Below are 13,809 nucleotides of genomic sequence, written 5' to 3' on the forward strand. Positions count from 1 at the left end.
CCTTCGCTGGAGGTTTTCAAACAGAGGGGTTCTTTAGCTGTGATTCCTGCATTGAAGAGGGTTGAATTAGATGACCCTCCAACTCTACAATTCTATTTTCTAATACTTTGCTAGGACACCCGAAGAATCATCAAGTTGGCTGACATCTACGCCCTACACCGGAATGGGGTTTGGGTGTGCCCAGCAACTCCCATAATCTCTAATAAGTAACTCTAGAAAGACATCCACGTTTGCAGCAGCAGAGACCCGTCAGTGCCGTTCAACAGATCTATAAGGTTTTGAATGTCACTTTAGTGGGAAAGAATCTAGATTTGGTTTCTCTTCTGTACAGCTACACGCGCAGCCCTCTCCTCAGAGCCTGCTTCGGAGAAGGATGCAGGCAAGGCTGGCAGAAAGGGCCAAGGCCACTTGGATGTAACCCATCTTGAAGTCGGAGGCACCGTTGACGTTGCAGAGGTCGGTGGAACAGCAGGAGACATTCCTTCTTCCCACCTTGAAGTCGCTGAAGTAAGGATCACAGGACGCGGTACATTCTTTCGAGATGACGTTGAAAAGGCCCACGACACCTGGGAAGAAGATCGGGAGCAACAGCAGCAAGAATATTATTGGCACAAAAATGGAAGCAAGAAGAATCATCAACGAAAGAAGAATGGCAAATGAAATTAATGGACCATGCACAATTAGATAAATTAAGAGGAAGGATTCGAAACCTGCGGGATCAGAGATTCATAGGTGTTATGTACTGAGTTGAAAAGGATCCAAAATGCAGCAGTCTGATTGGTCCTAGAACAATAGGCTCCAGAATGCAGCAGTCCGATTGGTCCTAGAACAATAGGATTCAGAATGCAGCAGTCTGATTGGTCCTAGAACAATAGGATCCAAAATGCAGCAGTCTGATTGGTCCTAGAACAACAGGATTCAGAATGCAGCAGTCTGATTGGCCTTAGAACAATGCAGCAGTATGATCGGTCCGCAGGAGCTACCCAATCCAGCTCCAGATGGAAGTGAATCCACAACCTGATTGGCTTACAGGAGAATCCCGGAATTGGCCAATCACGTGGGGCCCATTGTGTAAATAATGTATATGAAGCAGATATTTTGGGGGAACTTTCTTTCCTCCTCACCACTATGAGCTGAAAAAAGAGCATAAAATCCACTCTCGACTCCGAGTATATTTCAATAGAGGACTGGAGTAAATACTTGAACTATTTGAAAAGCAGTTGTGATAAACAGATTACGCTAGTAGGACTGCAAGAAGTTCTGTAAGGAGGACTTTGTGAAATATTGCAAGGAAGACTTTGAAGAGAATGATTAGTTAAGGAGAATTTAAAGTGATAGAGAAATTAAGAAATGCAGAACAAGTGATAAAGAATGGAAAATCTTCAGAGGTTGTTGACGGAAGTCTAAAATACTGTATAAGATAAGAAGTTATGTTAACTGGTTGTTGGAATTTATATGTTAAAAAATTAATAATAATAAAAATAAAAATAATAATAAATCCTGTTCTCACCAAACAGTGGGAAACCTGCAAGCATAGGGTTGCCATAGTCCAAAAAGTAAAAAAAAGGATATCCCGAAATCACCCGATTTTTTTTTAGGAAATCCCAAAAATGTTGAACTTTTTTTTAATACATTTTTTTAAACATATCATTTCCAACAGTTATTTAAGCCAGCGTACAGCTTCCAGGTCATATGGCCAGCATGACTAAGCTGCTTCTGTCGAACCAGAGCAGCATACGGAAATGCTGTTTACCTTCCTGCCGGAGCGGTACCTGTTTATCTACTTGCACTCTGACATGCTTTCGAACTGCTAGGTTGGCAGGAGCAGGGACTGAGCAACGGGTGCTCACCCCGTCACAAGGATTCGAACCACTGACCTTCTGATCGGCAAGTCCTAGGCTCAGTGTCTATATATATATATGTATTTGCGAAAATAAGAATAGTGAAAATCAAAGGACACAGAGAAAGAATTGCCTTTCTTGCCGCTTTTGTATTAAAAAGGGGGCATAAAGGTTTATTTTGAAAGCAGGATTTTTTAACAGCTTGGTTCCGATATTTGAGGAATTGAGGAAGTTATAACAAACCCAACAGAAGAAGAAGGGCACCTAAGAAATGGTCTTACCAATGACATCTGTTTTGCATACTTGTCCAATTCCGTCACAGTTTTGCTGTCCTTTGCAGTTATTGTTGTTGACCTGGGTGTTGCAGGTGTAACACTTCAGTGAACCAGCTGTAAGAGAGGGAAACGGTTTAATAGGGGAAAGGAACAAATTGAAGAAGCTACACTTTGGAAATTCCTGCCTATTAATAGCAAAAACAAACCCCTGTGTTGCAATAAGAACCTTGAATCTTGAATTTTATTATTTCGGTCACAGACCAGTTCCAGCCCACATATAATATCAAGGAAGTCTTCAAACACGATAGAGATACATTTGAATTTGCAATCAGGTATAACAGGGACAATACAGATATAGCAACAGTCAAAAAATGTATAAATTAAAACTTAGTCACTAACATATAACCTAAAATTATCATTTAAAACCTTAAGCATTATGATAGCGCAGCTTGTTCCCTAAGTTTTATGGCAATCACACAGAATTTGGCTACCCTTAACGTGATATCAGGATCCTTATCCTCTACCAGGGATTTTAGACTTTGAAGTTCGGATTCCTTTGGAGATTTTTGCATGAGAGACAGTTTCTACCTCCATCAATCCGCAGGGGCAGACTCATTCCGCATATTATGGTTTACCCTCGAATCTGCCCTGCAATAAGGCAGATGGCAGCACGTTGAATCTAGCGAGGGTAAATGACCGTCTGTATTTAGGTATTTGTAATTTTGACAAGAACCAATCACACCAATACAAACACAACACGTAGGCTAATAGTTGAGAATATATAATTGAATAATGATATCCTTCAAATTATAGGAATAAGCCAATCAGAGTTCATATGCACAATATAACAGAGTGGTAGCGAGGACCGCCAAGCTGTGTACTCAAAACAGATGTCTAAGGACAATCTCACAATAGTCTTTCGAAAGTTTCCAAAGTCTCTCAAGCGTCTTTCAACAGTTTCAGCGGAAGACGTCTCAAAAGCCTCAAAAGGACAGTGTCTCCGGAATGATACTACTGTTTCGTAATAGTCTTTGTCAGCTGATATTTTTCAACAGAATATGTAAGTAAGATTCATGCTAGGGATCTGTGCTCACTAATAATACCAGGCAAGTACCTTCAGTGTACTCTTTTTGAAACCTGTTAAAAACTTTTTTTGTTTAGGCAAGTCCAGTGCTTTTTTTCTAAAAAAAAAGTAAAAAAAAAAGTTTAGGGGTACTCTCCTTTTCCTACTCATATTGAAATACTGCCCCTTAAATGAGGCCAAAGTTAGATTCACAAAATGTTTAAGGGTATGCGTACCCCTACGTCCCCCCTAGAAAAAAAGCACTGGGCAAGTCTACCAGAGGTTTAGGAAACTGGTGCAAATTTTAAGCTGTTTTCCCCTCTATTGTTATGTTCACTTTTCAAAAGTCTTCAATTACTGTTGTCAATTTTTCTTAATGATTGTTTTATCCCCCTTTTTTTGTAAACTGTTTTAAGGTTATGGGCCATCAAAATCAGACCACTGTCAGTTTCCATATCTAATATGTTGGAGAGAGTTCAAGAACAATCTTACATCCTCCCTGGCACCTTAGTATTTATTAATTGATACATAGCCTATCAGTGTTCACAGTGCTTTGCGTGAGTACAAGAGGATAGGAGTGTCCCTTGACAATCTTATAATCAAAAAATAAACCAGGGAAAACGACACAGTTAAGAGGAAGCAGGGGTAAATCATTTGACAAGTTCTTTGGCTTGGCTCCTGTGTGTTAGGGCACTGGACATCTCTGCCAAAATATGCACATTTCACAATGCAATTTTAAACGTAACAAACCAATTTCCCCCCAATAGAATGAATGTCTGAATATCACTTCCCTCTATACTATGTTTGCAGTAGATCGTTGTCACGCTGTAATGACAGTCTGAGCCACCAGGAGGGGCAAGAGGCACAAGGCCTGAGCTGAGACTTAGAAGCATGCTCTTGCAAGGATATACCTCAGAGCTTGAATGGGTCACCTCGGGAGGAAGAAGAGGTGCGGCCATGACCAGCTAGAAGGGGGGCTGTCCTCTCTTTCTCCTGGTGCTGAGGAAGGCTTGTGTGTGTGTGTGTGTGTGTGTGAGAGAGAGAGAGACTGCAGACATCATTGTCCTTTGGGGAAAACTCTGGGTGGGAGAGAAGATGGCCAGGGAGTGAGGCTGGGGAAGATATCAGAACCCTTTGTGGGTTCAGAAGTTGAGGAGAAGAGATATGATTGTCATTTTTGAGGGGAGCTGTTGGTGAGAGAAAGGGAGGCCTGGGGTGGGGTGGGGTGATATTGTGGCACGCAGAGCAAGCAGGACAGCACAATCCTCCCTCCCAAATTCCTGTATATATCCATTTTTATGCACACCTTGCCCTAGTCTGTTTTTTTTTTAAACGTATTGTTTGGCTGGAGAACTGCATTTCTCCAGATTTTGAAGGACGGCTCTATTTCCGTCCACAGATTGTTTCAGAAAGTGCAAATTAGTTAGGTTCTCCTTTCAATGTGAACCGAAATGATTTTTTAACCCACCTCTGGTGCCAAGTAACACAGTAATTTCAAACGACAGTATCTGGCGTGCCAAATATCAAAGACCGTAACATGCCAAATTCCGTTGCACGCCAAATGATAAAACTCTGGCAAATATTGACATTTGAGGCATTTGTAAAATTCCTGTCTCGAAGGTTTGATTAAGAGTCAAAGTTTCAGAGAATGCTTGGGGAATGTTAACAGGAAATAACCCTAATAAGGGCTTTGGGAGCAAACTCGTTTAAGTTATGTTTTGGAGGTCTTTACCTTCCGAGGGCCAGAGACCAAAGTTTCAATCCTTACTTGGCATTGTGAAGCTCACCTTGGGTGCCGGTCCTTGTCTCCCAACCCAAATCACCTCACAGAGTTGCTGTGGGCATTAAATGGGGAGGTTGAGAACCATTTTTGCCACTTTGATCTCCTTGGAGAAAAAAAAAGATGGGATATAAATGCAATGCAGTCGATTGATCAATTGATCAATCCATTTATTTATTGCACTTATATCCCACCTTTTCCTCCAAGGAGTTCGAGGTGGTGCACATTGTTCTCCCGCTCCTTATTTAATCTCCGCAATAACCCTGTGAGGTAGGTTAGGCAGAGAGGCAGTGAACGGCCCAAGATCACCCAGTGAGCTTCATGGCAGACTGTGGATTTGAACCCTGGTCTCCCAGGTGAGAGCTGGACCACAAAGAAGGCTGACTGCTGAAGAACTGATGCTTTTGAATTCTGGTGCTGGAGGAGACTCTTGAGAGTCCCATGGACTGCAAGAAGATCAAACTGATCCATTCGGAAGGAAATCAGCCCTGAGTGCTCACTGGAAGGACAGATCCTGAAGCTGAGGCTCCAAGACTCTGGCCACCTCATGAGAAGAGAAGACTCCCTGGAAAAGTCCCTGATGTTGGGAAAGATGGAGGGCACAAGGAGAAGGGGACAACAGAGGACGAGATGGTTGGGCAGTGTTCTCGAAGCTACCAGCATGAGTTTGACCAAACTGCAGGAGGCGTGTCCAGGGGGTCCAGGGGGTCATGAAGAGTCGGACACGACTAAACGACTAAACAACACCAACTCCCAGGTCCTAGTCTAACGCTTTAACCACTCCACTCCACTCCACTGGCTCTGGTTGGCTTCTGAAGGATGAATTAAGGTTTTGATAGCTCACAGAGCTGAGTTTCCTAGAAGAAATACGCTCAGAGTGCAGAAAGACCACCTGAAAGACTTACTTGGCTGCATGAAGAAGCTTCCAGCCACCACGAAGATCAGAAGGGCCTTCATCGCTGGTGGATGTCTTCGTCACGCGGGGAACGGAACATCCTCACTTCTTGGGGCTGCTTTATATACTCTGAAAAGTAACTGTTGGCCCACATGAGACTGGGAGGGTCATGTCCAGCTTCTGGCAGGACCAATGGGGCTTCTTCTCACCAGGAATGTGAGGCATCACCAACCCTTCTCTCCAAACAGGAGTTCCCCTGCCTGCCCTTGCGGTGCCCTTAGGCAACTCAGAGCACAGCAGTGGAACTAAGCAGATGAAAAATGAGATGGGCATAGGGTGTGGTGGGTATTTTTTGCGGCAAATGGTCCCTTCCTTCCTTGATCAGGGCGGGTGAGATTTCTCCTGCTCACATGTCTAAGCGATGACACTCGCTATATCCACCCAGACCGGCATACCTTGGTCTGTTGGCTTTCATAGATGCCAATTATGAGCTGCCGAATTCAATCTGGGCTTAGGGTTGGAGGATGCCTGAGGGCATCTAAGTCAGAACAGGTTAAGCTTTATCTATACCTGAAAGCTATTTCCACACCTTAAGACACCTTCAAGCAGTGCAAAGTCCACAGGCCTTGCTGCTAACATGCTGCCATCAGGAGTTGGTATCCAAAGGAGACAGAGGAAGAACTGGTTGGACCCAAGAGGAGGATTGCATACAGTCATAGGACGGTAGAGTTGAAAGGGGCTCCAGGGGTCATCTAGTCCAACCCCCTGCAATGCCCAGCTGAAGACTTCCTGCCACAAACCATGTGGAATCACAGCATGTTTGCCACGACGCCACACACACTGAAGAAGCCGCAGGATTTGAGCCAGGGGTCAGCTGCTGCAGAATGGCCGTTTCAGACTTTCTTTTTCTCCTTTAAAGAAATCAGGTTTATAGTAGGGGTACCTTGGTTGTCTAATGTCTCGGAAGCCAAATGTTTCGGTTTTCGAATGCCGAAAACCCGGAAGTAAATGCTTCTGTTTTCCAACGTGCCCCGGAAGTCAAACGGCTTCTGCTGAAGTCCCCCCCCCAATTTTTCCACTGAATTTGCGGACCACCTTTTGTGCCTCTGTTTTTGAACGTTTCAGAAAGGTCTTCTGGAATAGATTAGGTTCGAAAACTGAGGTACCACTGTACTTGAGGAAAGGAGCAACTGTGGAGATATTGAATGGAGGGGCTTGGTAAAACTTTATGATGAAGTTGCTTTCCCCCCGATCTGGTGGGACACTCTGTCACAAGAGACTAGGGCCCTGTGGGACTTGACATCTTTCCGCAGGGCCTGCAAGACGGAGCCGTTCCACCAAACCTTTGGCCAAGGCACAGCCTGACCCCCTCCTTCGGTAATCCTCACAGAACTTTAGCCCAATGGTTGCCGTGAATTTGATTTTGAATTGATTTTAGAATGAATTGATTTTAGAATGCTGTGTTACTTTTATTGTTGTTAGCCGTTCTGAGCCCGGCTTTGGTTGGGGAGGGCGGGATATAGATAAAAAAATATTATTATTATTAAGGTTGGGGAAATATGGTTGAAAGTGTGTTGGAATCTTAGAAACAAAGAGTGCATGGTTCAACTATGGAACTCGCTTCCGCAGGCGGCAGAAATCGCCACCAACTTATACGGCTTTAAAAGACAAATTCAAAGATAGCGATGGGCTACCAAAGGCTGCTAGTCGTGATGGCTAGGATGCTCTGACTTCCACAGTCGAAGGAAGCAATGCTTGTGAATTCTGGTTGCTGGAAGTCACAGGAAGAGAGAGGGCTTTTGTGCTTGAATCCTGCTTGTGGGTTTTCCAACAGAGGCATCTGCTTGGCCCCTGTGAGGACAGGAGGCTGGACTAGATGGGCCATGGGCCTGATCCAGCAAGCGCTTTTATGTTCTTAAGCAATGCTCCATAACAACATAAGAGCTGTCTGTAGCAGATGAGACCAAGGGTTCCTTCAGGGCACCGTCCTAACCTTTCCCTGCTTAGCAGCAAGAGCTGCTTGTTCTAGCTCTACATAGTCTGGCATAGGTAAAGGGACCCCTGACCATTAGGTCCAGTCGTGACCGATTCTGGGGTTGCAGTGCTCATCTCGCTTTATTGGCCGAGGGAGCTGGTGTACAGCTTCCAGGTCATGTGGCCAGCATGACTAAGCCACTTCTGGCGAACCAGAGCAGCGCATGGAAATGCCGTTTTCCTTCCCACCGGAGCAGTACCTATTTATCTACTTGCACTTTGACATGCTTTCGAACTGCTAGGTTGGCAGGAGCAGGGACCAAGCAACGGGAGCTCACCCCGTTGTGGGGATTTGAACCACCGACCTTCTGATTGGCAAGTCCTAGGATCTGTGGCTTAACCTACAGCGCCACCCGTGTCCCACAATAGTCTGGCATAAGGCTGTTGTTTTTGTTGTTGTTGTTGAATTGCTCTGTTACTCTAGCACTGACAGTGCAATTCTATGCAGGTCTACTCATGTTTCCGAGCACAATTCAAAGTGTTGGTGCTGACCTTTAAAGCCCTAAAAGGCCTCAGTCCAGTATATCTGAAGGAGCGTCTCCACCCCCATCGTTCTGCCCGGACGCTGAGGTCCAGCGTCGAGGACCTTCTGGTGGTTCCCTCACTGCAAGAAGCAAAGCTACAGGAAACCAAGCAGAGGGCCTTCTCGGTAGTGGCACCCGCCCTGTGGAACGCCCTCCCATCTGATGTCAAATATAATAATAATAATTTATTATTTGTACCCCGCCAATCTGGCTGGGTTTCCCCAGCCTCTCTGGGCGGCTTCCATAGAAACCAAAAATACACTAAAATATCACACATTAAAAACTTCCCTGAACAGGGCTGCCTTAAGATGTCTTCTGAATGTCTGGTAGTTGTTTATTGCTTTGACATCTGCTGGAAGGGCGTTCCACAGGGCGGGCGCCACTACTGAGAAGGCCCTCTGCCTGGTTCCCTGTAGCTTTGCTTCTCGCAATGAGGGAACCGCCAGAAGGCCCTCGGCGCTGGACCTCAGCGTCCAGGCAGAACAATGGGGGTGGAGACGTTCCTTCAGGTATACTGGGCCGAGGCCGTTTAGGGCTTTAAAGGTCAGCACCAACACTTTGAATTGTGCTCGGAAACGTACTGGGAGCCAGTGTAGGTCTTTCAAGACCGGTGTTATGTGGCCCCGGTGGCCACTCCCGGTCACCAGTCTAGCTGCCGCATTCTGGATTAGTTGTAGTTTCCGAGTCACCTTCAAAGGTAGCCCCATGTAGAGTGCATTGCAGTAGTCCAAGCGGGAGATAACTAGAGCATGCACCACTCTGGCAAGACAGTCCGCGGGCAGGTAGGGTCTCAGCCTGCTTACCAGGTGGAGCTGGTAGACAAAGAGATAAACAACTACCTGACATTTAGAAGACATCTGAAGGCAGCCCTGTTCAGGGAAGTTTTTAATGTGTGACATTTTGATGTATTTTTAATCTTTGTTGGAAGCCGCCCAGAGTGGCTGGGGAAGTCCAACCAGATGGGCGGGGTACAAATAAATTATTATTATTATTATTATTATTACCCATAGAAGCTGAATGAATGTTGCAAATTTGTCGAGCAAATTACGCGAAACAAGTGAAATTATCCGCATTCGCTCAATTCGCTCAATGTGTTACGGAGATCCGCTTTTTTTCTTGCTGCCAAATTTGGGTCTCCCTTGGTGAAGAATTCTGACGACCTTCTAAGCTCATAGCTTTAAACACCACTTTGGCTTTTGAGAACACAGAGTCCATATTTATGCAATGCCAACGATAATAGAGGCAGTAATAGTCCTTCTGTTGCAGCTGCTCTTGTGTGTGGCTCTACTGATGGCAGCAGACCTGTGTGGATGAGCTATCATCACCAACAGCATCAATCGCCATAGCCTATTTCAAATCTCTACCCACCCATTACATTTTGCAACAGAGCCCTGTAAATTTGGCAACGTTGCGCCCATTTTACAGATGGAAGGCTGAGCCTCGTGAGGTAGGATTTGAACCGGGGGCTTTCTGAACTCACACCCAGACCTAGAGGTTGTTGCAGCTGCCTGTAACTCAGAACAGCAACGCAGAGATTACAGGAAAGCAAGTTTTACAATACTACCCCTTATACTATCCTCCTTTAGTGAGCCAGAGAAGGTTTTTTTTCTGGCCCTGATCCTTGAAGTCAAGAGACAAGGGATTCAACCACAGACCATCCGCATGGAGGAGCAGGGACTCTACCACTGAACTACGGCCGAATCCGGCCAACTTACTGGGCACACATTGGATGGCTTGTCTGTCTTGCAAAGGAGGGTCCTTCTTGGGCTCTGAGTCCTATTGGTTCAGCAGCCTGCTAGGAATTGACATCAGCGCTGGGTGAAGTGTCATAAATACTTGCTACTCGGATCATCAGCCAGCCAGGGCACAGGTGCTGCCCGATTACCTGGTCCACTTTTCACTGTGTGCAAGAGTTTGAATCAATGATAACATCAACATTGAGCCACCTCCAATTCCATAGTTTTTTGTTTGGCCCGGTATTAAATGTCTCTGCTTTTCTCAGAAAAGAAAAGAAATAAAGAAATAAGCAGCAGAGCGGCATTCAAAATGAGATATGTATTCCTGTCTCTGTGGAGAAGTTTCACTGCTTCAGGTAAAGTCACTTCCGCCTTAGGGGTTGTGGGCTTCACGGCCCCTCCATGCGCACGGTGGGTGGAGGCTAGCCCCGCGCGATTGGGGGAATTCCTGGATTCATCACCCCCTGGCCGGCCAATCAGCTGGCTCTGGGGGGCGTGGCCTGCCCTATTTAAAGCAGGACGCGGCCGGGGATCTCCCTCTTTGCCGCCCGCCAGCTGTTCCTGTTTTCCCCACCCTCCCACCCTATAAGGTTTTCGTTCCTTGACCTTGCCATGGACCTCAGTCGGTTGCTGTTGAGGGGCCTGCTAGGAATTTTCCCACTTGGCAAATTGGCACCAGCCACGGTTTTTGCCTACCTTGTAGCAAATCATTACAACTTTCTTGGTATTGGCGGTTAGGCATTGGTATTGTTCTGTAGACGGAAGAGGGGAGGAAGCGCCATCACCTGCCCCGCATATTGAAGGGTAGTCCGATAAAGGATTCCGGGGGGCGTGGCCCTGTCCGAAGCCAATGGAGGTGAGGGTCTAAGGCACGCCCCCTAGCGGTGACCTCGGGGGAGTTCCTAGTGATGTGCATCAGCAGAACTCCCCCTACTGGTGGTTAATCCTTCCAGGACTTCAAGCAGACAGGCTGAAGAAGAAGAAGAAGAAGAGTTTGGATTTGATATCCCGCCTTTCACTCCCTTTAAGGAGTCTCAAAGCGGCTAACATTCTCCTTTCCCTTCCTCCCCCACAACAAACACTCTGTGAGGTGAGTGGGGCTGAGAGACTTCAAAGAAGTATGACTGGCCCAAGGTCACCCAGCAGCTGCATGTGGAGGAGCAGAGACGCGAACCCGGTTACCCAGATTACGTGACTACCGCTCTTAACCACTACACCACACTGGCTGGAGTCGGATATAGTCGGTTAGGACCAATGCCTAAGCCAATACCGCTCATCACTTGTAACCAATAAAGTTGTGGCCTTTTTTCGCCCATTAACCTTAATAATTTTGTCATGTGTCATTATTTCCACCTGGGGGTGTCGGGAACCCACCTCACAAAAGATGGTGTGGGAGCTATTGCTATATCTACCGTATTTTTCGCCCCATAGGACGCACCGGCCCATAGGACGCATCAAGTTTTTTGGGGGGGAAATAAAGAAAAAAAAATTATTTCCCCCCCAGGCACTTGTGGGGCCGGCAGCGGGGAGAAGCGCTCTTTTCCCCGCAGCCCGCCTTCAGACCAGGTCCGGGGACAGCAGGAAGACGCGCTGCGTCTCCCAGCTGTCCCCGGAGCTTGTGGGGCAGGCAGTGGGGAGAAGCGCTCTTCTCCCTGCCGCCCGCCTTCAGATCAGGTCCGGGGACAGCAGGAAGATGCGCTGCGTCTCCCCACTGTCCCCGGAGCTTGTGGGGCAGGCAGCGGGGTCTCCCCGCCGTCAGCCTCCAAACCACTTCGGGAGACAGCGGGATGGCGGCGTTCTGCCTCTGTCTGTCTCCCGACCTTGTGGGGCTGGCGCTGGGGCTCTCCTGAAGCCTGGAGAGCGAGAGGGGTCGGTGCGCACCGACCCCTCTCGCTCTCCAGGCTTCAGCGAAAGCCTGCATTCGCCCCATAGGACGCACACACATTTCCCCTTCATTTTTGGAGGGGAAAAAGTGCGTCCTATAGGGTGAAAAATACAGTATTTTCTTTAATCTGTTGGAGGTCCTGTTTGTTTGTGTTATGTACTGAAGTTCTCACCCTGGGCCAGCAGTGGGATAGTGTAGATAGTTATGCAAATAAGGGATCGAAAGTGACGTTCAGTGATTGGATAGTTTTAGAAAATTGTTACAGTTACGTTGTACTGGAGCTCTATATAAGCAGGCTGACTGAACCCTTCAGTTCAGTTCTGTTCTGGCCTGTGAATAAACAAGAGCTGTTTGAAGAATCGCTGTGTCGTCTGATATGTTCACCCACAACTTAACAGTTTGACTAGGCTATTTGGATAAATTGGATATTCTAACTTGTTTAGTTTAGTTTAGGTTTTTTTTTAGCTTAGTTTTATTGATGGAGTTGTCTTGTTTTTGTCTCACTTTTTCTTAGCTCTTGTTCCTCAAGACTCTTAGGAGTATCCATTTGGTTCTCTCTTTTTGAAGTTTTAAAAATGGATTCTGTAATTCTGGCATATTCTGAATTCAGAAAGCGGCAAGCCAAATGGTCAAAGCATTTTCCTCCATGTGGAAAGGTTGTAGCACTTGGGAGTTCCTAGTTCAGAAAAAAATATGAGGAAGAAATGACATGACAGAAGTCTATAAAAGTGACATGATAGATGTCTATAAAACTTTGCATGGCCAAGCTGCGGCTGTAGAGACCAATACGAAAGAGACACTTTGACTTTCAGCAGTATGACTGTACCCTCAAAGGTGCTCTCCTGTCCCGCCTCCTGAGGCAGACGGGTGCCAATAACATTATTTAATTTCTACGCCGCTTCATAGCTTTCTATACAGCTTAATCTATTAAAAATATTCCTAAGCGGTGTGCAAAAAATGGAAGCGTCCGCAGACAACTTAAACAAAATACCACAAAAACACACAGTTACATATAAAAATGTTACTCTAGAAGTGGTGAAGATTCAGTGAAGCTGAACGCAGACTCAGGACAGAGAAAAAGAAAGGACTTCTTCACACAGCGCAGAGTTAAACTGTGGAACTCGCTGCCACAGGAGGCAGTAGTACGACTCATACGTTGGCGACTAATATACACACAATAATTACCAAAATAATTATACATTCTTTATCAATCTTCTGAGAAAAATACAAAAGCTTGTGCAAAGCCACAGAGACTTGTGAACTACCCAACCTAAGATGAATTTACAATGTCTGGTTTCAATGGGTTTTTCAAATGCTTAACTCAGTCTTTTGTTTTCTTTATCTTTTTAGGTAAGTTCATGAAGATAACAACAAACAGTAAGTTCGGTGTTGTTCACAATACCAAGAGATGCTAGTGAAGTTGTAGATGGATGTTAAGGAAGTTGTAGACAGGGGGCCAGCATTTTGCACCTGTTTGGCCCTGGCAGTCCAAGTAATTAAGAGACACACTTAAGCTTAAGCCAAGAAATAGTATTCTCTTCCCCCCCCAATAATTTTTTATTAGTTTTCATTAGTGCACATAGACTCATTATACATTTATACATCCCACATATACCTTTAGCTCTGCCGAGCTTCGGACTTCCCTCCATCCCTTCGGTAAGTATCATATAGTTTTTACATCACGTATTCTATTAGCTACTGTTTTGTCTTATGCCGCTAGAGTTATTCTAACCCTGCCAGTGTCTTTAAAGTTTTACAGTTTTCTCTTATATACAC

The 13,809-nt window shown here is 45.8% G+C and overlaps 1 protein-coding gene across 2 annotated transcripts; it reads right to left on the reverse strand.

Annotated features, from left to right (window-relative positions):
* Nucleotides 1-241: 241 nt before the first annotated feature.
* PSCA (prostate stem cell antigen) lies at nt 242-10,152 on the reverse strand. Of its 2 annotated transcripts, XM_053395168.1 has the most exons (4): nt 10,128-10,152; nt 5,865-5,994; nt 2,123-2,230; nt 242-566 (listed from the first exon to the last, which is right to left on the reverse strand). In XM_053395168.1, the coding sequence occupies exons 2-4, from the start codon at nt 5,914-5,916 to the stop codon at nt 352-354; spliced, it is 375 nt and encodes a 124-aa protein (XP_053251143.1). In that variant the 5' UTR covers nt 5,917-5,994; nt 10,128-10,152; the 3' UTR covers nt 242-351. The 2 variants fall into 2 exon arrangements, with proteins under 2 accessions (XP_053251143.1, XP_053251141.1); XM_053395166.1 differs by lacking the exon at nt 10,128-10,152 and having other exon boundaries at nt 5,865-6,893.
* Between the last annotated feature and the right edge of the window lie 3,657 nt (nt 10,153-13,809).

Source organism: Podarcis raffonei, chromosome 7 (genome assembly GCF_027172205.1).
Source record: "Podarcis raffonei isolate rPodRaf1 chromosome 7, rPodRaf1.pri, whole genome shotgun sequence".
Taxonomy (NCBI): Eukaryota; Metazoa; Chordata; class Lepidosauria; order Squamata; family Lacertidae; genus Podarcis; species Podarcis raffonei.

Bases quoted from the DNA above. Each gene is read 5' to 3' on its own strand.
- PSCA (XM_053395168.1), bottom strand. From the start codon at position 5,916: ATGAAGGCCCTTCTGATCTTCGTGGTGGCTGGAAGCTTCTTCATGCAG. The intron at 2,231-5,864 runs GTAAGTCTTTCA...CCTCTCTTACAG, and splicing joins AAGCTTCTTCATGCAGCCAA to CTGGTTCACTGAAGTGTTAC. The intron at 567-2,122 runs GTAAGACCATTT...TCTTCTTCCCAG, and splicing joins ATGCAAAACAGATGTCATTG to GTGTCGTGGGCCTTTTCAAC.